Source organism: Abrus precatorius, unplaced genomic scaffold, assembly GCF_003935025.1.
Source record: "Abrus precatorius isolate BTA unplaced genomic scaffold, Abrus_2018 Scaffold11, whole genome shotgun sequence".
Classification (NCBI taxonomy): domain Eukaryota; kingdom Viridiplantae; phylum Streptophyta; class Magnoliopsida; order Fabales; family Fabaceae; genus Abrus; species Abrus precatorius.
This window is the reverse complement of record NW_020874303.1, coordinates 29,430,274-29,452,932: the sequence shown is the minus strand read 5'-3', so window position 1 is coordinate 29,452,932 and position 22,659 is coordinate 29,430,274. Positions and strand designations below refer to the sequence as shown.

The 22,659-nt window shown below is 34.6% G+C and overlaps 5 protein-coding genes across 6 annotated transcripts; 2 read left to right on the top strand and 3 right to left on the bottom strand.

Annotated features, from left to right (window-relative positions):
* Positions 1-448: 448 nt before the first annotated feature.
* LOC113854998 (nitrate regulatory gene2 protein-like) lies at positions 449-4,004 on the bottom strand. The gene is made up of 4 exons (XM_027486405.1): positions 2,869-4,004; positions 2,507-2,682; positions 2,024-2,247; positions 449-1,585 (listed from the first exon to the last, which is right to left on the bottom strand). Exons 1-4 carry the CDS (start codon positions 3,890-3,892, stop codon positions 787-789), a joined length of 2,223 nt encoding a protein of 740 aa, XP_027342206.1. The 5' UTR covers positions 3,893-4,004; the 3' UTR covers positions 449-786.
* Positions 4,005-8,122: 4,118 nt separating this feature from the next.
* On the bottom strand, positions 8,123-10,959 carry LOC113853907 (methyltransferase-like protein 22). 2 transcript variants are annotated; one of them, XM_027484606.1, is made up of 9 exons: positions 10,761-10,959; positions 10,574-10,678; positions 10,387-10,469; positions 10,205-10,307; positions 9,693-9,743; positions 9,270-9,423; positions 8,927-9,065; positions 8,593-8,698; positions 8,123-8,491 (listed from the first exon to the last, which is right to left on the bottom strand). In XM_027484606.1, exons 1-9 carry the CDS (start codon positions 10,873-10,875, stop codon positions 8,325-8,327), a joined length of 1,023 nt encoding a protein of 340 aa, XP_027340407.1. In that variant the 5' UTR covers positions 10,876-10,959; the 3' UTR covers positions 8,123-8,324. The 2 variants fall into 2 exon arrangements, with proteins under 2 accessions (XP_027340407.1, XP_027340408.1); XM_027484607.1 differs by having other exon boundaries at positions 8,360-8,698; positions 10,387-10,475; positions 10,761-10,905.
* Positions 10,960-11,517: 558 nt separating this feature from the next.
* LOC113856018 (vacuolar protein sorting-associated protein IST1) lies at positions 11,518-13,340 on the bottom strand. Its single transcript, XM_027487640.1, has 6 exons — positions 13,300-13,340; positions 13,070-13,202; positions 12,884-12,987; positions 12,657-12,801; positions 12,423-12,563; positions 11,518-12,342 (listed from the first exon to the last, which is right to left on the bottom strand). Exons 1-6 carry the CDS (start codon positions 13,338-13,340, stop codon positions 11,518-11,520), a joined length of 1,389 nt encoding a protein of 462 aa, XP_027343441.1.
* A 3,395-nt stretch (positions 13,341-16,735) lies between these two features.
* On the top strand, positions 16,736-19,743 carry LOC113853906 (G-type lectin S-receptor-like serine/threonine-protein kinase CES101). Its single transcript, XM_027484605.1, has 7 exons — positions 16,736-16,908; positions 17,830-17,951; positions 18,033-18,244; positions 18,316-18,526; positions 18,629-18,866; positions 18,946-19,096; positions 19,216-19,743. The coding sequence occupies exons 2-7, from the start codon at positions 17,840-17,842 to the stop codon at positions 19,522-19,524; spliced, it is 1,233 nt and encodes a 410-aa protein (XP_027340406.1). The 5' UTR covers positions 16,736-16,908; positions 17,830-17,839; the 3' UTR covers positions 19,525-19,743.
* Positions 19,744-20,720: 977 nt separating this feature from the next.
* On the top strand, positions 20,721-22,132 carry LOC113856017 (hevamine-A-like). Its single transcript, XM_027487639.1, has 2 exons — positions 20,721-21,687; positions 22,053-22,132. The coding sequence occupies exons 1-2, from the start codon at positions 20,721-20,723 to the stop codon at positions 22,130-22,132; spliced, it is 1,047 nt and encodes a 348-aa protein (XP_027343440.1).
* Positions 22,133-22,659: the final 527 nt, after the last annotated feature.

The following is a 22,659-nucleotide window of genomic DNA, read 5'->3' as shown; positions in this document are numbered from 1 at the left end:
ACTAGCTTTCCTTCAGGTTGCATGTGTTGTTTTTGGATAAAGAAATTCACTTCTGATCTGGAGTCCTGTTTATATACTCGTAAGGGTCAAAACAGCTCAAAGGGTCAAAGCACAAAGACCAAAGCTGTGTGTTAGGGCCAATGCCAATCCATGCATTCAATTTAAAAATAATTGGAAAAATTTAGCACATTACTTAATTACCAGATGTAATCACAAAATTGTTTTCATGTTTTCCTGTCAGCTACAGAAGTTTTATATATTATATAGAATATATCTCATTTTTGCAGAGAAATCATGAAAATGTTGACTGACTCAAATCTAGATGATCGCATATTCAGTTCTTCAAAGAAAAAGATCCTCTGATAGTATCAACTTAAATAGGATAACCAGCAACTATATATTTTTATAATAAAAAACATGTAAATTTGATATTAAGAACTACAAGATGCAAGCAACAATACTATCGAATTGGATTTCTTCAACTTAATCTTTTTTTCCCAGCTGTAAGCACCGTCGTTTACAAAATGGTTTGATGAGGATTAACATTAATTACAAATATGCAACTGTAAGGCCAAATGCCAAAGGTACTACAAAACATTGAACACGTAACGTTATTACATCGAGGGCATCAATCCATTCCACTGCATTTTCTGCATTAATAATAAAATTCAAATAGTGTTTATTTAACATTTTCATATGTAATTTCCATGACTCATCCCCAATCAAGAGATCCCTAGTGTAACATCATATAACACAACCAAGAAAAAAAAAAAAACACAACCCAGCTCATGCTGAGCTCTGGCCTAGGTTCTGTGATATTGACTTCAATTCACTGTACATTCTGGAACATTCCTGAGAAAAATCCGACATAGCTCTAAAGAGCTCTGGCATGCGATTTTTGAGACTTCCTAAAGTTTTTTGCCTCACTTGGAGGCATTGCCTTGCATAGGCTTCTTCCTCATCCTCCAATCTCTTCTTCAATTGTTCAACTGCAACCTGCTTCTCTATAACAAGCTCATCAGGAGCATTAGTGTCTTCTGCCCTATCTGGATTGAATTCATCTGGTGTTTTCTTTTGCATATACTTGCTATACCAATCTTCAAATTGCCTGGTTTTGCGGGCATGCTCCTTTCTAGTATCCTCACACTTTCTCTTCAAAGCTAATTCTTCTTCTTGCTGATGGGAAATAGTTTCTATAACAGCAACAAAGTTGCCTATAGCTGTCCTAGCAAGCTCATCAGGAAGTTTCTCTAGGCGGTCATTCCATGCTTGGAGAAGGCCCTGTATTGGAGGACTTCTAACTCTGGGAGGTGAAGAAACCTTTTCCCTTAAACTACTTTCAATAGGGGTCAGATTTAATTTTAACCAAGTGTTTAAGGCCTTTATGTATCCCTTTTGATTGTTTACTAGCTTCTCAAACTGTGAATGCCACCGTTGCGCAACAAGAAATAACTGGTATGTTCGGTCATGATGGTGTTCACTTGTTTGTTTAGCAGACTGGGAAATGTCCAGCGATCTAAGCAGTGTCACATTTTCTGATTGTTTCTCATGGTGCTCTAGCATGTCTTTCCACATAGTGGCCATCCTGCAGTGCATAAAAAGCCTATCAATATTAGCAGAGAAGCTTGTGTGTGTGTGAATGTGTTTACAGATTTGGGCTCAAGTATTAATAGGATTATGAAACAAACAGCTTCCCTGCAAGAAACATGCAGCTTACATTTCCCTTATACAGATTAGAAACGAGCATACCAAGAGAAACATTAATGAAGACCTGAATGAATTAGCAGCCAAGGATGTGAAAAACAAACAAACAAAAAATTCACTTCTTCAATGTTAAAAGACATTGGCTAAGTATTAACATAAAAGTGAGAAGGTTTTATGAGAAAGTGTTATCAATACACCCCCATCGTGATTTCCAATTAAAGTTTTTTATTTCTTGATACCTTAACCAGGTGCCTATAAGGCAAGAGAAGTCATAAGCAGAACCCCAATTATAAATACTAATTTCTACATCATAACTCACCCATCAACGAGCTGAACAAGTTTTGGGTACAACTGTTCATCACGTAAACGGTTAATCTCTGATACTGTTGAATCCAAGGATTGCATATCTACAATGTATCTTGTATGCAAATGACTGACAACTGCTTTTGCTTTCTCCAATGCTTCAGAGTTGGTACCTCTTTTCTTCAGCTTGTTAAGTGTGGCAACTTTTCTTTGGTATTCAAATTTCATTAGTTCACCAGCCTATAAAATAATATATGCAGACAGATTCAGAATTAGCACAGGAAATATATATGGCTGCATATTTAAACGAACACCTAAGCAAAGATAGGGTGGTAGTTAAAGGGTAAACAGAAAGAAAAACATAAACATTTGACAAATAGATACATTTACATGGAAACAGTTGAAGCTACACGAGTTTGTAAGAAAAAAGTTAAAATTTAAATAAAAAAGAAGGCAAATAGAACTCGTACGACACAACATTTTGGGTCAGTCCTCATACCTTAACTTCATCGTAAAGTTTCTTTTCCCACGCTAACAACTTGTCTAAGATGGTAGCATGCGTTTCATGCTCGTCAGAGTCAGGATCATCTTTCCCATCATCCAAATTAGGTATTCCCTTAAAGGATCGATTCCAAGTAATAACTCGCATGACCCTTGCGGAGTGATCAATGTGTCCTGCAAGAAGAAGTAAAAAACACAGTTAGGGTGCGTTTGGATACACAGTCTAATTAAGCCTTATTCAATAGGTTATTTTTTTTAATATGAGAACTAAATAATTTCTTTCATTTCTATTACTAACCACCAATTACTCTAGTAAAATATTGAATTCTCAGTACAGGTAGAAAGAAGGGTATGCAAAACCTCTATTATCTGCAAAATTGGAGTGATAGTGGAGGCGAGTGGCCTCAAGCATCTTTGAAACCTCGTGAGCACTCTCAGAAGCTTTGAGAAAATGGTCGTCAAGTTTAGAAAATATCAGGAGCAGATTCAGACTAGGTTTCACAATATTTTTTCCCTCCACAGATCCCCCCGGTGTTTGCTTCACCTTCAGGCCCTTCCCGGTGGTGGGCATCACTTCCTCAGGCACGGGCACGGGCACGGGCACGGGCTCAGGCTCGGGCTGGGGTTCAGGCTGGGGTTCAGGTTGGGGCACGGGAACCTCAACATGGGTCTGAGTGGGAACAGGGTCGGGATCGACCCTTTTGGGGGTTTGGTGAAAAACCTTGGTGTCAATTTCGTGAAGCTCTTCTGGTTCGTGCAAGGTGGTTCCTGCAATGTTCTCCATGGAAGGGAAGAAGTATTCCCAAGCAGCGCTCTGCGGTTGAGACTGAGACTGAGGCTGAGGCTGAGGCTGAGACATGGGGTGAAGGGGTTGTTTGGAGGGAGGAGGAGGCATAGGAGGAGGAGGGTGTTCATCTTCCTCAACCCTTCTATTACTGGTGCTTCTGTTGCTTCTTCTTTTCCGAAGAGAACCTTCGTTCTCCAACTCCTTATCTTCATCGTCGTCGTCTTCTTCGATGATGGTTTTGGGCCTGGGCTCGGGGTCAGGCTTGGGCTTGTTGATCTTCATTTCGGGCATGCTGGTGGCCCGCTGGAGAGGGGTGGGGGTGAAAGCTTCGGGGAGAGGGGGAGGGGGGAGGGCGATCTCGTAGGGCTGCTGAGGTGGCGCAAAGGGGTTGTCGGGGTAGGGGAGTTGGGGGGTGTGAACCTCACCGTGGGCGAAGTCGCCGAGGGCTGCGCCGGTGTTTTTGAGGGAGGTGGCGTAGGCGGAGTGAGCGGCGGCGAAGGCGTTGCGCGTGGAGACTGCCTCCTTCATGTAGCGCTTGCGCTCTTTGCATCGTGCCACGGCTTCCTCGTTCTCGATCTTGGATTGGCTGCACCCCATCTCAGATCATCTCTCTCACTCTGTGCCTCTGATTTACAAATTTTGAGAGAGAAACAATCAATAATTATGAATGGGTTTGGGCAAAGCAGATGAGCGAATGTGCAGACAAATAGTCAGAGGATTATTTATTTATTTATTTATTACTGTTATTATTACTATTACTACTGCTGGAATGCATGAGATAACTACCCCAACACTTCTCAATTGCCAAATAGGGATTCACACTAAATCTTCCTCTTCTCGCTTTTTAATACTCTTGTTCACCTTTTAAAAAATACTACAGAGTTAAAATTTTATTTATTAATTTTTTAACCATAACAAACTTAAGAGCATTAATCAGTAAGATTCTTTCTTATTTATCTGTCTATATATATAATGAGTAATTTTAATCTTTTACTTGTGTAAAATGTACACACAAAAATTAAATATTAAATTCAGACTAACTGCATTTTTTAATTCTGTAAAAATAACATTCCTGGCATTATATTATCAGAGAATGAAATTATTAATAATGAATGCATTTCTAAAACCTGGAATAAACGTCTCTTTTGGTTTCCCTTTTGGATGAAAAGAGATAACTTTTATACGTTGGCCTCGTTTTAATTTCCTTTTTCTCATCGTTTTGTCTATTCCAAGCTCAATATTTCTATAAATATATTTTTTTAAAATGTGTTTTCCTCTTTTGCACCAATTTCTTTTGTTCCAAATACACAGTTTTTCAAAACAAATAAAATTTATGGTTTGAGTTATAATATAAACATATTATAAATTATTAAATCAATTGAGTTGTAATATTATTAAACCTTGTGTACGGTGTCGCCGTCACTGACACTGATACGGAAGGAGAATTAGTAACTTAAATGCACTTTTGGGAGCCTTAATTACTCAAAGTGGCGATTTAAGATTCTGCCATTGCCTGTGTCGTTCTGCGTACTTGTCTCTCGCTCTCTTGAAATTTATTCAGTTTCTGTGTACTTTGTATAGCATCGCTCTGTAATTTATTTAAATAAATAATTATTTCTCTATATAAAAAATCCTCTTCTTCTGTACTGTCACCAAGTTTACTGCTATAAATGTTGTTTCTTATTTTTAATAATGTGCACTCCTGTTGGTTGAGATTGAGATGCTGATCGGAAACCATTAACATTCGCATCAAACTAACTTTCATTTCGGAAGATAGAATTGAAATCGTTTAAAAATAACGAATTTTTGGAAGAAATTAAAAATAAATGTACAAAATAAAATTAGAAAAATATTAGAAGACATTAATAGTGATGAGGATGGGAAGATACCGACAGCAATATTAACTGAGACAGGAGACGACCAATAAAAATGCAGTCACTAAGTAGAGGCGATGGTTAAAGGGCTCTGACAATGAGAATGGTAATTGGGAGGTTGTGACAGTGTGGCAGCTACTAATCCATTGGTTGCCAGCGACAACTGTGGCTGGAGTTTGCTATCAATAATTGTTTGCGGAGTCTATAAGCTGGAATGATAAAAGAAAATAACGATGTGACATGCTGATTTAACCTTTGCTTTTGGTATTTGAAATTCTAGGAAAAAGCCATCCTTATTTAAAAATAGAACTTTTTTTTTATTATGCTACTACGTGTATTTTATTTAATATTTATCTTATTTTCAAATAGTTTTGTATTTAAAATTTTATTAAATTAAAGCTAATCATACAATATATTTTAATTTGATAATAGCTAAAGAAACATACGTGTAGTACATGGACTACTAACTAGTTAAATTTAAATATGTTATAAACTGATTGTTTCTAGTTTTTAAAAATACCACTCAATTAAAATTTCAATTTTAGTCCCTTTAGGAAAAACAAAATCAATTTTAATGTACACACTAAACAAACTCTGGTGTTCATGTTAAATAAGATGATAGCTTGATTTGAAAGGTTTGATTTCAATTATAAGACTCAATGACAAGTACAATTCCATACACCAAACCACACGAGATAGGAACTAGTGATTGAACTTGTGCAAAAGACTTATGGCAATGGAAGAATTCCAACGATATTTTCAAATGAAATGAAAAATATATGTGGATTTGGTTACAACTCCTCTAACTTTATGAAAATTACAAAAAATATATCTTACAACTATGGTGATTTTAAAATTCTTCCTTTATTTATAAAAAGTAAATAAAATATTTTTCAATAAATTAAAAAGAATTAACTTTAAACCGTTTGTAAATATAAAATAAATTACTAAAATTGATTGGTGAAAAAATTAAAAATAAAGAGGAACATATGACTATATTAGGTAATAAAATATTAATAATAAATAAATAAATAAATTGTTACTTCTCCTTTATTTCTTTTCTCTTCATTTCTACGATAACTCCTCCATTTTTATTTCTCTCAATCTCCTTCATTCCTATATTTTTTTGTTATCTAAACTTTGAAATTTATTGGATAAAATTAACTAAGGTGAAATTTCTCCTCTGTGACTTCCTTCATAATTTTCTCTGAATTGCATATACTACCCTATCAATCTGGATTCCAATGAGACATGACTAGAAGAACATGAAACGTAGTTGAAAAAATCAAAATTTAAAAAAATATAATGAAAAATATTTAACTGAGACAAAGCTAACACTCATTTAATTGTTTAACCGAACAAATCAAAATTTCACAGGTAAGATAACCACTTCTTGCAACGCTTGTTTCGTGCTTTTCACCCGTGAGGTTGTTCTATTTCACATTCAAAAATTTTCAAATAAAGACCCAACACTATCTACATCGGCTCTTGTGACCAACTGCTATTAAATCTATGCTTTCTTATTTTTCAAACTTCTACATCAGTCATTATCACCACTAGATGTAAATATAATTTTTATTAAAAGATTGCAACTTTCTATATTAGTTCTCTAATGTAGAAATTTATTTCTTTACGCAGCTATTTCAACATTGGTTCTCGTAAAACTGATGTAGAATGTATTTTCTTTTAAAGAAAATACAATTTTCTAACTTTCTACATGGGTTCTTTGAAGAAAATTGATGTAGAAAGTTAATTTTTTCATGCAATTACTTTAACATCGCTTCTCTTATAAAACTGATATCATAATTTAAAAAAAAAGAAATTCTACATTGGTTATTGTTTTTAACGTCGTATATAAAGGTGTGTATAAGTTTTGATTATTTGCTTCTCCGTTGTTCCAATATGTTAATAAACATAACAGCAACTTGATACCCATAGAAAATGGAAGAAACATATCGTTTTATTAGTTTAAATTTTTTTGTGTTAAAATTTTGTCATTTATGAATCTTTGATGGTACTAATAATATAAGAGTAAGAGACGAAGAAAAGGAGGAAGACGATGAAAGAGGAACATAAATAAAATTCTAAAATTTCAATATTTTCTAAATTTTTTAGTGTTATATTTTTCTAGATAAAGGTTTTGTCATTTGAAAATTCTTTACAGGGATAAGAATGAAAGAAGAAGATGAAGAAAAGAAATCATTGCATTACTGATTTCAAAATCTGTATATTTTATGGTAATTGTATTGAGTATTATTCAACAAATTATGTATTAATGACCATGAAGAATATTAACTTTCAACTCGTAATTGTCATGAATTGAGAAGGAAGAAAAATATAAAATTACCAATATATCTTTTTATAAATCTAACTTAAATATCTGATTTCCACTAATACAATTTTAACTATCCCATTAAAATCAACGATTATAATATTTAATAATTTTTTTAAAAGTTATTTTTACTTTATTTTTTACAAAAGAAAGGAGAATTTTAGAATCATCCTTACAATTACATGTTTGTTTTAGTCTACTTTTGGAAAAGTACTTCTTTAAATATTCTCCAAATGCTAGAAGAAACTTAAGATTAACCAAGAAGACACTAATTCCTTTTAGCTTCACAAAATTTTATTGGAAAAATTGGTCAATAATTGACCAAAGAAAAGAGTTCGAGCAACAAATTAGGATCTCAGTCACTTTAAGTACTAAGATTTTCCACGTGTTGATTAATAATACACATATTTTTGGAGTATATTCCAGGCTGGCCTTTTCACTTTAAAAAATAAATTTGTATCCTATTATTAATTTGTAACCTACCCCATCAATTTTCACCAATTTATCCTGATCTTGACTTCATTTAAAGCAGTTGTTACTATTAGTTTCTACTTCCTGGTAACAATATGACTCTAATTACGACATGTTATTGTACTTTGTGTTTTGTTTCCTTTTAATTGAGTCAAATTAGAGTTTATTATACTTCTAGCAAGCTGTTTTCCCATAAAACAATATTTCGAATTCGACTCTTGTAAATAGAAAAAAATAGATGCTCAAAGAACTTTACTCCCGTGAATCCACTCGAGTTAGAATCCAACGTGCCTTTCGAATACAAAAGTGTGCAAAATCAATAACATTGGTTATAAAAATCAACTTCAAATTTTTACCCCCCAGTGACTAAGGCTTCATGTCTTGGTCCACGGTACTTGATCTGCCAAATCTCAACGTCATGTCCCCTTTCATACTCTCTAACATACTGTGGAATTTGAGAGATGTCCATCCGCTTCCCCACAAAATTAGGTGTGCTTACAGGCTCAAGGCTTTCAATTTCTGCAATAAATTACATGCATCAAGCATTCCATGTTATAAATATCTACGTGAATTTAATACACACTAAAAGTACAATATTCCTGACTCTTCTATGTGCTTACCATCCTCATCCTTGATATAGCTTCGAAAACGTGAATATCCATTTGCAACAACATCAAGGTCAGAAAGAGAGAAGTTGTATCGCTTTTCCAGAGCCATGTATAACACCTACAAATAGATGAAATCAAATAACTACTATTGTATAAGTGATTACATTGAAGGGCCCCAAAACAGACCATTCTTACAACATTTCCTGCCCACGCTCCATACTCATCAGAGTATATAGTTGATTATTTTAAAAACCCTCACCAATGAGGGATGTTAGAAACTAAAGAAGGGACAGCCTTACAAGATTTGTGAATCACAATAGAGTCATAACACCCTGTTAATGTATACCTTTGTTGAACCCCTTGACATTAATCTCTTTAAGGTACTGAAAAATGCATCAGTCAGCTCATCACTATAAATAACATCAGCTGCTACAAGCAAAGAAGCATTTTCTGCATCTTCAATCTCTGTGAAAGTCCAGGAATACCTGGGTGATCCATAAAATGGCTGTGATTTGCATCCGATATATACATTAACAAATAGTAGAAAGTTGTACTTATGTTCAACTCAGAACCAATGGAAAAAGATTGCAAAAGACATATAAAAACATTGCTGTTGGAAGTAAGAGATTCAACCCCTGCTTGAGTCTATTAACTGATTGGAGACAATTAATCAAAATAATTGATTTTACCTCTGCTTGCAAGGAGCCTCTCCTATTTTAGCTTTAGGAGGCCAGCAATCAAACCAATCAAGTTCACGTACGTAAATAGTGGCTTGATAATTCAATAATCCAAAATTAAGCTGAACATTCTTTGTGCAGTTGTCAAGTATTTCATTCCCGTGGTCTGACAAATATCATCAAACTTAGAAAGAACAAAAATAAAATAAAATTATAAACAGTTCCTCACGTAATAGTTCACTGCTGTTAAGTGTTAATCAGCATCACATGAGGAAAACATTAACCAATTAATTATATCAAGTGATGCAAACTGATCCAGGTAATTCTCTATAATTATGCAATACAAACCCAATTATAATTTGAGAATAAAAATTCTCACCATGATGATTCATAGGGACTAGGAAGTGTGGCACTCAAATAAAAGAAGACACATACCTGTTAAGAACACTGTATTTCCAATTCGTGCAAGTAATAAACCCACCAAGCCTGGTTGAAAACTTGAAATCAAAAACATTTCTCCACAAATAACAAGATGTCCGTTCAAATTGACAGCTTTGCTTATTCCTCTTTGTGGATCATTAGGAGTGGCTCAAAATGTTTTATTAAACAATCAGCTGTTGAATTAAAAAAACACATGTTGTTTACTAAATATATTTGTTTTTATAGCGATAACCACAATTTATTTTCTCCTAAATCTCTCAGTAAACTTGCTTGTGTGCTTCTAAATTATCTATCTCATTAACGGAATGCTAGCAAGTAGCAACCTATTATTTCAACACTCTTTGTAATTGAGTGAAATCCTATGCTGGCCCCGTCATATAACCCAGGCCAACTTTTTATTAGTGGGGTTAATATGGGATTTCACCCAATAATAAAGGTGTTAAAAAAGGAAATTGATTGCAAGAAGTAAGAAGGAAATTTAAAAAGAAAAGTGAATATCCACAAACCAGTTCCAGCGCCAAGTTCGAATGCAATAACTCCATGAAGTTCAGAGGAACAAAATGATTTATGCAATATAAAATCAGATAGTACAAGTTCAGCTCTCCAAACCTGAATGGAAATTGGGGGTGAAAAAAATAATCCAAGTGTAGCACGGAATTTAAAAGCAAAAGGTTATCAGTAGAATTACCTGGAGACCAACATTTGGAATTGACGATGTGATGTTATGCTGGATTCTGACACTAAAGCTATCGCATGATAATTGTGCATTTGCTTTAACAATAGACAAGTTTTAGCACATGTCAGGGAAACAGAGAAACATTTTATAAATAAAAGAGAGTGTGGGTTGGAATGTTACTGAGAAGTTAGTTAGTTACTTGTGCGTCGAGGGAGAAGAAGGTCGCCGTCTTCATCAAATTCCAAATTCTGAGTTTCTAATGCTTCATCTTCGGAATCAGGAAAGTGTGTGCTGCGAGCAACATCTGAAAATTAGAAACATGTAAGGATTCCATTCCAGTGAAAAACAGAGTGGTGAATGAAACGGTGCGTTAAGGGTTGATGTACCAGATGCAGAAATGGTGAAGAGGGAGATGTGGGGCCCAGTGAAGCCAGGTGGGCAACCCAGGTGGACTTCGCTCATCACTTCCTCATCACCGCTCTCTCCTTCTTCCGATTCCATTCGCCGATTTTCTGTTGTTTTTAACTGTTTCAGGGTTTACGATACCTGTCAATGTTCCAATCTTTCGTCGAAGAAGCCCAACCCAAATGTTTAAGGATGCTTATAATAAATTTATAATATGAAATATTTTTAAATATTTAGAAGTTATTTTTAGTGAAATTTTTATAAGATTTAATTTTTTAATGTGAGAATAGTTTAAAGAAAAAGGGCATTTTTTAATTAGAAAAATGGAGGTTTGAATTGGGATATTGAAAAAGATTTTTAAAATATTATTTAATTTAAATTATAAAATTTAAGTGTTTTAGGTACAAAAATTTAAAATTAAAATTACAAGCATTCAAATCCTTACGGTTTTAAAAAATTTATTACCTCTGTAACAAGAGAAATTGTAAATATAATTTAATAAATCAGTCATTGGGTCGATTCCTGCACCTATATGTAGTTGTTTCAAAATGATCGATATTCTGATTTGAATCTTAAAAATCAAAGATGAAAATAGAGATGGAGACAAACATGAATAAAGGGAATTATTAGAGTATTGGTGTCGTCTAAGCAAAAGTAAATATTAAATCCCGCAGAGAGGGTGATGTGGGATTAACAAAAGAATAAAAGAGAAAACAAAATATGTGATGGTTGGTTGGGTTATCTTCCTCTGAGAGCTGCAAGACGAGTCAGCAAGTCATCGTAATCTGGTAAAGTAGGATGCACTGTCCTCAACATTTCTGGTACAAAGGAAGTTGCTCTTCCAAGCCCTTCTAATGTTTCTACCTTATTTGTCTCTTCCGGAGGCAGAGATGTCCCTCTAACAAGAGGTGCACATAAATTTGATTTTCTATTTCCATTATCATATTCTAGTCCTTTCAAAGGGTAAGCTTTTGTATATTGGTTTCTTGTGCTTGATTCAAAAGGAGACTGTTTCTTACTGTAATGTAGTAAAAGCCCATCCATTATCCTTTCTTCATCCCTTGAATCGCCTTCGTCTGCTGCAAGTTGCTTTGCTTTCTCAGATTCCATTCCTGCTGAATCTACTTTTGTTGGAGTTTTAGAATCTGTCACTCTGTTGGGACGTCTCCGCCTGACTGATCTTGGTATTGGCTTTACTTTTGCAACTGGTTCATGAAGATCATGATTTGATTCCTTTTCAGGTGGAGCTTCTGCTGCTGTTGTTTCCTTCAAACTGCATTCACCTTTATTCAAATTTTCTTTGACATAAGGTGGTGGAATAAGGTTGTAGGAAAATGGCTTCTTAATTTCTAGATCAACCTCATACACACTTTCTGATGAACTTGAAGAAGCCTTTGGGTCATCCAGGAATGAAATGTCAGTAGTTGTTTCATCGTCAGTGTTGGTTTGCAGCCTCCAAGACGCATCCCTGATATTCTTCCTTCCTTGAGATTGGGTATCTCTTTCATCATCTATTTTGGGGACAGCTTCATAATCATTTAGATCATGATGTTTAGGCTTCTCCTGAACAAATCAGAGGGAGATTATATGTCAATCCCAATTCATACTTACGTTGAAACAAATCAATGATAAGGAAAACATACTTGATGCAACTGAGGCGGTGAGTAAAGTCTCTGCTCCAAAGCCTTGCTATCCCATTCTATAGAGAACTCTTTGGCTAAATCATGCAATAACTGGATCTTCATTTCTTTCGAAGGAGGATCTTGCCTCAACCTTTCAACAAACTAGGGAAAAACAATTATCAAGTAAGAGATGTTAGTAATTAACAAGAGTTGTGATGTGAATAAAAGGGGTATAAGATTGGTGCCATCGATCACCTCTTGACTTATATAAGTTTCAAGAGAATTCCCATATTTCTGAGTGAACAAAGTTCTGAGGTGACGGAGTTCGGGAAGATCAGAAAACCTTGCTGCAGCATACATCAATGAGGGTATAGCTTCCTTGCATTGATCGGGGCAATCCCTAATGAAAAAAAAAATTAATGTTGTGATTATAATAACAAACTGTGGTTACCAACTTGCAGAGAAGAAAAAGAAAATGATACCTCTGCTTATAAAGGTCTCGAACATGAGCAGATATGGAAGTAGCAAACTTTGCAACGAGTTCATAGCAAGAGGACATGTTTTGCTCTATGAGAAGCCCTTCAGCCTGCTTCAAGTGCAAAGAGATTAACATCCAAATTCAATCTTTGAGATAATTTAATTAACAAAGCAATGTAAATAAAAATTACCCTTCCATATGCGTTGTAATCAAGGGAACTCCTAAGAAGTTCGGCGATATCTTTCTTAAGAAATTTCTGCACTGCGTTCCTTTTCTTCCTTATAGTCTCCAGCCTTGTCTTTATTAACCTCAAGCACGATTTACTGTTTCCAAATTTCAGTTTTTTTAAAAAGAAAATGAAAAGAAAGAGAGAGAGAGAGAAAGAAAGCAGAGAAACAGATAAGCGTTGTTTTAGATTACCATTTGGAATAGAATTTGGGCTTCAATAAAGCATCAAACATCTTTACTCCGGCGAAGGAGAATATATGGATATGGCAGAGAAGAAACTGAAATCAAGAATGAGAGAGGGAATGATTCCTTGATGACAAAGAAGGAGATTATGGAGAGAAAATGGGACATAGAAATAAGCAATAAAAAGGTTTATGAGAATGGTAACGACTAACCAGAAGCAGAGGCAATGCAATATTGGAAGATAGAGAAATGGTCACTGCAGAATCTAAAAAATCGGAAGGAGAAGCTCAAAGATGAAAGGGTGTAGGAGAGGACGTTATGCCACGTATGACGGAGTTAGTGAGAAAGAGAGAAAGATTCTTCATTCTCTTCGTAGAGACATGAGCACCGTGAGTCGTGGACTGTTACTATTAACGGTTTTCATTTGTCGGTTAAAAAAACGAGGGAAATTAATAGTCAATAATTTAGCAGTATATTTGCTAGGATCTAAGTCCAATTCCTGTGCTATAGATGTTTCCATTACAATTTGATCTCGCTCAGATTTTAAAAAAAATTAAGAATGACAATTTATTTAGCATGAAAAATACTTAATTAAAAATTTATAATATTTTGAAATTATTATTTTTACTATTAAATGCATGATTTGTAATAATTTTAAAATACTTATTCAAACACAGAATAAAGTTTTAAGATTTAATTCACAGTATACGTTTAAATGATTTTAAATTTATATTTATTTGTACGATATCAATTACAATTTTTATTTTAAATTTACATTTACATAATTTAACTTGTTTCTAAATATATGCTACAAATACTAAATAAAGAATGATAAGATTTTTTAAAAAAAAAACTATTGAAATTAAAGTAATATTTGTTGTACGATTAGGTGAATTTTTTTAATATTTAATATGTATTTTCGAGAAGTATATATATAAAAATAAAAATAATCATTATAGTATCAAATTGTAGAATCAGAAAAAATTGGCAATTAAGAGGGAAAAGTTCAAAAAGACAATTTTATTCCATTAAATTAATGAATTTAATCATGTACTTTGCTCCAACTTGCTGTCAAAGCCAAACAAACAAGGCATATAGCCATTAACGAACAATTTGGCATTCTAGAGAAAACATTCATTTTGATTTAGTAGTTAAGTATATTCTATACAATAAAAATAACCTCGCTTTAGACTCTTAACATATTGTTGATACCATTATCCCAATGATAACCGTTCTGTGCTCAATAAATAAATAACTCATAACCTAATGTCATAACTGCTAAAACAAGTTAAATAAAAAAATATTTGAATCACACAGTGACTTGAGATAGGAGACAATTGGGTGATTTCAAGATACCCAATGTCCCAGGTTGCAGGCTGGATCCTGCAGGGAATGAGAAATGGAAGCATAATTAATGAGTTAGAGTGACAAGGTAGCAGGCTAGCAGCAAGAGTGTGCCAATTGCCAATTGGTCAAACGTGGAACCAAATACCAAGTTCTTTGCTTCTTCAACAATTAATTCAACATCCAGCAAATAAATAATTTTTTTAAGAAAAGCAAGAAGACTAATTCCTGACTAAGTTTCGTTTGAGTGGTCCTATGATGTCATCTGAGACTGGCATCGAATAAAACAGTCAATTTGCGTGGTGACTCTGAACAGTTGTGTCTGTCATTGTCCCTTCAATTGCGTGCTCATTTCTTGTTAACTCAGCTACATTATTTGTTTCACTTTTACTCGGTTGCCAAATATTCGCAGGCTCCTATCATGGCTGACATGTCATGACCTTTTGATCAATTATTTAAGGACAACTTTGTTGCTTTTCTTAACTCCAATTCTTGGTTTCAAGGATCTTATAAAGAAATCATCAAAAGCTATTTTCAGGTTATGTCGTTACCAGGTTCAGTTAGGAGTGAGCACATGCAAATGTTTAATTCTATCCTTTTTGCCGAGAATATCGCTCACTTTATCCAAAAGAAAGTTTTAGGTGCCAGTTAGACTCAACAACTACCTGTCATTAGATTGTGGAATTACTGCTAGTTTTCTTTTTTCCACTCATCAAGCGAAATATATAAGAACCAAGTTATTCCTTTTTCCTGTTTTTTCTTTCCAACAAAAGTTTATGATAAGAAAACTTCCGTCATTCGAAGTTTCTAACCCAATTTTTTTATACAGGTTTTTGATATCTGAGTCAAATGTTATTAACTCACTCTTTTTCAAATTATTTTTATATTGAATACTCTTTTATTGGTTAATAAATAATAATAATATTTAAATACAAAAACTTAAATAAAGAATGATAACAGAGACATAGGAATAGTATTAGATACTCGTTCGGATAAATTTACCTTTTTATCGTCCTTTTGTAAGCTGAATTAACCCATCTCACAAGCTTTTGATATATGATTAATAGTTTCCAATTTCCCATAATTGGTAGCCTATAACTCCACCTAATGATTTATTTTGTATCTGTGAAATATGAAGAAAGGTTGTCCAGAGCAAGTAATCTTATCATATTAGATTGACAAAGTGATGGGTCATGAGAAATGGGCCAGAATAACCCGAGACCCAAAACGGACTGAAGTGGGCCAGAATCTTTCTAATTTGGGCTTCTCTCTCCTCTCTTTGGTCCTCCTTTGATTCTCTCATCTGTTGACAAAAAAAAACAAAGATTCTCTCATCTCATCAATGCAGGGAAGTTAAAAAACATATGTGCCCCACTGCCTAGACCGGGTCACCTTTTGTTCCATGACATCACCTACCGTTGGGGTAGTTGAGGGCATTTTGGCTCTGTTAGTCGCAACAAGACTTGACACTTCAATGGCTGTTTGAGATGTAGTAAATTTGATTCTTCTCCCAAGTTAGAATTGGTAGGTATGCCACCGTCTCGGTCCACTCCACAATGACAATTCAAAATCATTTTTTATAGAAAATAAAATAAAATCATCTTATTAGTTGAGAAGATACTAATACTTGGGAGGTTCTTTTTTCAAAAATGGTCTGATTGAGAGACAAACATGAAAACGGCAGAGGAAAGACAATTTTTTTTTTATTAAATAACCCTATTAACATATTTGCATTTAATAAAATCTTTAAAAATTAATCTAAATATCTTGGTCTATGTCCCTAACATGCTCTTTCTAAAATTAGATTTGTAGAGTTCTACATCTTAATTTAAATAAAATGAAATAAAGAAAATGGGCTTAGTCTGTAGAGGCTGACTAGTTGTTGATTGAAACTGAAAAAATATTGAACTAACACATGGATTGACTTGAAGAAAAATCGAAGGCATCATTTTGAACAACTGTGTGGAAAACGAAGGCAATGCTCCAAATTCCGGATGTGGCTGAAATAATGGACAAATAGACAGCGATATTATATCCCAATTTATTGGTCCAATTGTAGACTCCCAACACAACAAAACTCTTTCTACAAAAAGTCTTAGCCAATGAAAACCAGAAGATGAATACTACTGTTTAGTATTTACTACTATTAAGACTAATATGCATTGTTGTTCCCACCCAATTCCACGGTTGTAGGCTTTAACTACTGGGAAAGAAGCTGTTAATTAGCCCTGGTTGACGGTTACAGTTACAGGTCACGACTCCAACTACCTTAAGGTATTGAATTTTGATCCTTAAGGCTCTGTGCTTCATAATAATATATATTATTATTTTTCTCTTATTGTAATAACAATAACCTTAAAACTGTTCTGTTCTCAAGTACGTGGTTTGAGCCAAGATTTTGGTGTGATAAATGGTGAGGAGTGGTCTATGTGCATAAGAAAGGTAGATATCTAGCATCCGTAGACTTGCGCTTGTAGATAACAAGTAACTTGAGCTACATATGTAGTCGTAGTTTCCCTTTGACTTAATCAGGTAAGGATCATGTTAAGCAATGAGCTGTATAACTGTATGGATCAAGTAAATTTAGTAAACTCATTTTCTTGCAGCAGCTGTTGCTCTTCAAGAAGGTCTATTATTTTTTTGACAGGACCAAGTTTATCTTATGAATTGTTTCCGGGTTGGCCTCATCATCCTAAAAATTTGTCCATTGGAGCCAGTTCCATGCTTTATCATTTCTTTTGCCACTTGAGTTTGAAAGCATCAGAAAATGCCATTCTAAAATAAAATAAAAGTGATTTTTCATTGATAAGCAATGATTTTGCTCGTAGGAAACCAAACAAAAAGATATAGTCCAAACCAAGCAATTGCATGAAAATGGTGCAAATGGTCTTTTTCCTGTTTCTGTCAAGTGTCAACAACTCCACCCACATGCATACAAATCTCTATGGTTAACGTGTTTGTGGAGAATGACAAGAGTGATTTGCAATTTCAAAAGCAAATTTGGGAAATTTTGCATAAAGGGAATCTTCGATGTGTATGTCTCACAGAGGAAGAGAAAAAGAGGAATGACTGGATGAGAGTGCGAAGTGGAATTTCAAAATGCCAAATGTGCACTTAAATGACAAATATTTTAGGAGTGAAAATGTTGATTGACTCTTTTTAAGCTCTTCACACTGTTTCCCTCTTTCGTTTCAGCATTGTTACGATGAATGTAGAAAACAAACGGTGGATATGGGTTCTTGTGATAGGAGGAGCTACTGCTGTACTTATATTCTGCTACCTTTGCTGCATCATCTGGAGAAAATGCAAGATAGAAGGTATTTTTTTTATATTGGATGATTGTCAAAAATTTGTTGAAGATTTGTTATAAATTTCTTCTTTTTATGTACCTCTACTAGCTGACAGAAAAAAGGAGCAGAAGAAACTACTATCGGAAATTGGAGTCAGTAAGGTGTTTTCCACGGCCTATAACAAAACAAAACGACACCATAAAAATGGAAAAACCTACAATGAAATGCAGATATTTAGCTTTCCAATCATTGCTGCTGCTACAGACAACTTTTCAGTTGCAAATAAGTTAGGAGAGGGTGGCTTTGGACCAGTATACAAGGTAAAGTTTATCAAGGACATGAATTGAGAGCATGTAATATATTGTGAAACCTAATGAGTGTTTAATCTCAGGGGAGGCTTCCTGATGGACAAGAAATAGCAATAAAGAGACTTTCTAGTGGATCAGGGCAAGGGTTGGTAGAGTTCAAAAGTGAAGCCAAACTTGTAGCAAAACTGCAGCATACTAATCTAGTGAGGCTTTTGGGGTTCTGCATACAAAATGAAGAAAATATATTAATCTATGAGTACATGCCCAACAAAAGTTTAGACTTTCATCTGTTTGGTACGCAACTTTTATGTGCAAGATAATCTTGTAACTAATTACTTTAATACCTGGATTGCTTTACGCTTTGTAGCTTGATAATTGGTGGTTACTCTGAAACAGGATCTAACAAAAGGGAAACAATGGTTTGGGAAAAAAGATTCAGCATCATTGAAGGTATAGCTCATGGGCTGATTTATCTCCATCACTTTTCAAGATTAAAAGTGATTCACCGGGATTTGAAAGCTAGCAACATATTACTTGATTATGAGATGAAGCCAAAAATTAGTGATTTTGGCATGGCAATAATATTAGATTTGAATGGAATTGAAGAGAAGACAAAAAGAATTGTTGGAACATAGTAAGTGTAAACTTCATTACTTTTTTTTTTCTCTTCATTTACTTCTAAAATAAACATATTTATTCACTGATTATTTCAGTGGTTACATGTCTCCGGAATATGCTATGAAAGGCGTTATTTCAACAAAGACTGATGTGTTTAGCTATGGAGTCTTGGTTCTTGAGATTATAAGTGGGAAGAAAAATAATTGTCGCTGTCATTCTGATTACCCCCTCAATCTTATTGAATTTGTAAGTAACTGAATTCAGGTTCTATCTGTAACATCGTAGTTTTGGTAGTGCTTTTAACTTCTGCCAACATTTTCTAGTAATTCTCAACATTTTTAAGACTAGCAGGCTTGTTATTGCAGGCATGGCAACTCTGGAATGAAGGTAAAGGTGTCGAGTTAATAGATTCATCAATGCTTGAATCATGCCATACAGCAGAAGTATTACGATGCATTCAGGTGGGCTTGTTATGTGTACAAGCCAATGCAGCAGATAGACCAACCATGTTAGAAATTTATTCAATGCTTGCAAATCAAACTCTTTTCCTCCCTGTCCCTAAACAGCCTGCATATTTTAGTGATCCATTTGCAAATGAAACAAATGCGTCAGTGGGAAAACAAGAATCTTTCTCCAACAATGAGGTGACAATTTCAGTGATGTATGCCAGATAATGATAGTTTCCAAGCATCCTTATGTAAAATTGAATGAACACGAAACGCAAGCTTTTGCTGTATGATTAAATATTTCCAATTTCATCTAGGGTATTAGATTGAAACACTTTGTCTTACTCTACTTAATGTCATTGTTATTCTGTTTCGTTATAAGAGCATGAAGAGTAAAAGAGCACTAAATAGCTAACTTTATTAAAGATTGAGATTGTTATTTTCATGTTATTATAAAGTTCTAATTTGGTTATATCTATAGCAAGTAAGAACTGCTGGAATTAAATGCGTTCTTTTCAGTCTGGTCTTATTAGTAACAAGATAATACATTCAAATACGTTCAAACAGCAATGAACCAGGAAAAATAAAACAGCAAAAAAAAAAAAAAAAACAAACAAACTTACATACCAAATTTTGAGGCTGCATGAAGAAGAATGTACTACTGACACAAATGGACATGCATATTTCAAAGCAAGACAGAGAAGACGAATTAGTTGAGGAGGAATTACCGTCTGAAGAAGCTTCTTGGAATGGACGCATTAGATAGCATGTGTGTGTAAATCTTCCGTGGATATTCTTCTTATTGTAAGATACTAAGATGTTTATTTTGCGCATCTTTATACTACTATTTGTGTAGATAGGAACAATGAAAACAATAGAAGACAAACACAAAATTCTTAAACCAAAACCATTTCACAAAATTCCAATAAATTTTATTTGATGTGCATAAAATTCCTCCAATCCATCAGATTTCAGATCGGTCCTCGAAACACTTTGAAAAATATCTAAATCACTTGTTAACACTGTCTTTTATCAAGGAAAAATTTTAACCATGTGCCCAGCTATGTGGTGATTTTGATTCAGTTTTATTTTTCCCTCAGGTGAACCCTCATATTTTTTATTGTCTCTATCTAGACTGATTCCTTTTTAGGCCAAAAGCGGCCCCTTTTGTTTGAACTTACGGGAGTTGTCGCCTTATGGTTTATGCACTGCTATAATACTTATTATTGCCATTTGGCGGCATCATAAGAGTAGAGGAAAAGTAAGAAGATATCATTGCATGTATAATAATAATTATAATATTGGATTGGTTGTCCTAGTCCACTTTCACCAGATAATTTAGAAGGGATGAGTTCATATTTCATCTTCTCATGGCATTATATATATATTGATACGAAGTTTTTGGGTCATAAAAAGAAATAAAGATGATTAGAATAATTCACTCTTCCTCTTTAGCACTAATCCTTACCTTAACCTTCCTAGTCCTTGTTGTACTTGATACCTGTAATGCAGAATCAGATGACATAGCCATTTACTGGGGTCAATTTGATGGTGAGGGAAGCCTATCTGAAACATGTGCAACAGGAAAGTACTCCTACGTAATCTTAGCTTTCCTAAACATATTTGGAAATGGCAAAACCCCTGAAATCAACCTTGCAAGTCATTGTGACCCTGCTTCCAATGGTTGCACTATGTTAAGCACAGACATCAAGAATTGCCAAAAGCAAGGGATCAAAGTCTTGCTCTCCATTGGCGGGGCAGATGGAGATTATGGTCTAGCTTCCTCTGATGATGCTAAAAAGGTTTCTGATTACTTGTGGAACAATTTCTTGGGTGGCACCGACAACTCCTCTTCACGCCCACTTGGGGATGTTATATTAGATGGCATTGATTTTGACATAGAGAACTCCACACAACAACACTGGGAGGAACTTGCACGTTACCTCAAGTCACATAACACCTCAAGAAAAAAGGTTTACTTGAGTGCAGCACCTCAGTGCCCATTTCCTGATAGTGAAATGGGCATTGCCCTTGACACAGGAGTTTTTGACTATGTTTGGATACAGTTCTACAACAATCCTGGCTGTGAATATATCCAAAGTAATGTCAACAACTTGTTGAGTTCATGGAATGAATGGACAACATCATTAAAAGCAGGAAAAGTCTTTTTGGGGTTGCCAGCATCTCCTGCAGCAGCAGATAGCAGGTATGTTCCAGTTGATTTGTTGGTATCTACCATTCTTCCTGTCATAAAGAAGTCACCTAATTATGGTGGTGTAATGCTGTGGGCAATATACTACGATAAGCAAACTGGATATAGCACCTTCATCAAAAGTTCTCTTTGCACACAACAAAACCCCTCTGAATGCGGAGGAAATGACAGTCACAAAGGCAAGTCCAAGTCCCGAACCTGCATAGTTGTTCTGTATTGCTATTTGTTTCAGGACTAGTTAGAGATGTATGAATTAAGCTTTGGTGCTTCGTAAAACATAGGATATATCTAACAACATGGGCATGAATTGATTTATTATTTTTATTTGCATATCATTTACTATCAGCAAAAAAGTGGTGGATATGGCTTATCATTGGGGTGGGAGCAGCCCTTGCAATATCTCTCATCGTCTTCTATTTATGGTTTATCTTAAAGAGAAAAGACAAAGCAGAAGGTAATTTCTACGTAATAAATTTTAAATATGGTGTTATCATTTCACGAAGACTTTTTAATTACAACTTATTCTTTAATGTCAAAACACTAGAGGATGGAAAAATGAACCAAAAGAAGGCATTACCTGAAATTGAAGGCAATGGAGTGGCAGTGCTTCCTGAAAGAGAGTGATTGTTTATGAGGTAATATCTGAACACCCACTTGAATTGAAACTAATTGAATAAGCACATGACAAACAGATGCTTTCAGGGAACATCGATTGTGGGCAAGAAGAAATAGCAATAAGAGGACTTTCTACTACTTGAAGAGCACTGGAAGAATTCAACTTAACCGTGGATATGGCTTACCATTTATTTTGAAGATCTTTGTAAACATTACAAAAATTGAGGCACCACTCAAGAAAATGTTACAATTGTACAAGGTCGTGTCAGATACTTGGACGTATATCGTGATTCACCGTCGGTAGATAGTATATCTTGAATTATTGCCAATTTATTGTGCCACATATGATTGATTAAGATTCTTTCCCTAGCTGTTGATTTTTCTTTTAACTACTATTTTGTTCCTTAAAATGGTTCTTAAAAATGACAGTACGTTGGGGTCCTAGTTATGGTTCTTCCATTCCATTGAATTCAAGTATTGTGCACCTTTTCCTCATCTTGAATCATGTCCTTTCTTCCTCCCATCAAACTTTGAAA

Coding starts and splice junctions, on each gene's coding strand:
- LOC113856018 (XM_027487640.1), bottom strand. CDS start 13,340: ATGTTTGATGCTTTATTGAAGCCCAAATTCTATTCCAAATG. Junction 13,203..13,299: donor CCCAAATTCTATTCCAAATG/GTAATCTAAAAC, acceptor ATTTGGAAACAG/TAAATCGTGCTTGAGGTTAA. Junction 12,802..12,883: donor CGAGACCTTTATAAGCAGAG/GTATCATTTTCT, acceptor TTTTTTCATTAG/GGATTGCCCCGATCAATGCA.
- LOC113856017 (XM_027487639.1), top strand. CDS start 20,721: ATGATTAGAATAATTCACTCTTCCTCTTTAGCACTAATCCTTACCTTA. Junction 21,688..22,052: donor AGGAAATGACAGTCACAAAG/GCAAGTCCAAGT, acceptor TCAAAACACTAG/AGGATGGAAAAATGAACCAA.
- LOC113853906 (XM_027484605.1), top strand. CDS start 17,840: ATGAATGTAGAAAACAAACGGTGGATATGGGTTCTTGTGATAGGAGGA. Junction 18,527..18,628: donor TTTAGACTTTCATCTGTTTG/GTACGCAACTTT, acceptor ACTCTGAAACAG/GATCTAACAAAAGGGAAACA. Junction 19,097..19,215: donor CCCTCAATCTTATTGAATTT/GTAAGTAACTGA, acceptor TTGTTATTGCAG/GCATGGCAACTCTGGAATGA.
- LOC113853907 (XM_027484606.1), bottom strand. CDS start 10,875: ATGGAATCGGAAGAAGGAGAGAGCGGTGATGAGGAAGTGATGAGCGAA. Junction 10,470..10,573: donor TCTTCTCCCTCGACGCACAA/GTAACTAACTAA, acceptor CTATTGTTAAAG/CAAATGCACAATTATCATGC. Junction 9,424..9,692: donor AAATACAGTGTTCTTAACAG/GTATGTGTCTTC, acceptor GATATTTGTCAG/ACCACGGGAATGAAATACTT.
- LOC113854998 (XM_027486405.1), bottom strand. CDS start 3,892: ATGGGGTGCAGCCAATCCAAGATCGAGAACGAGGAAGCCGTGGCACGA. Junction 2,248..2,506: donor AACTTTACGATGAAGTTAAG/GTATGAGGACTG, acceptor ATTATTTTATAG/GCTGGTGAACTAATGAAATT. Junction 1,586..2,023: donor CTTGTTCAGCTCGTTGATGG/GTGAGTTATGAT, acceptor TATGCACTGCAG/GATGGCCACTATGTGGAAAG.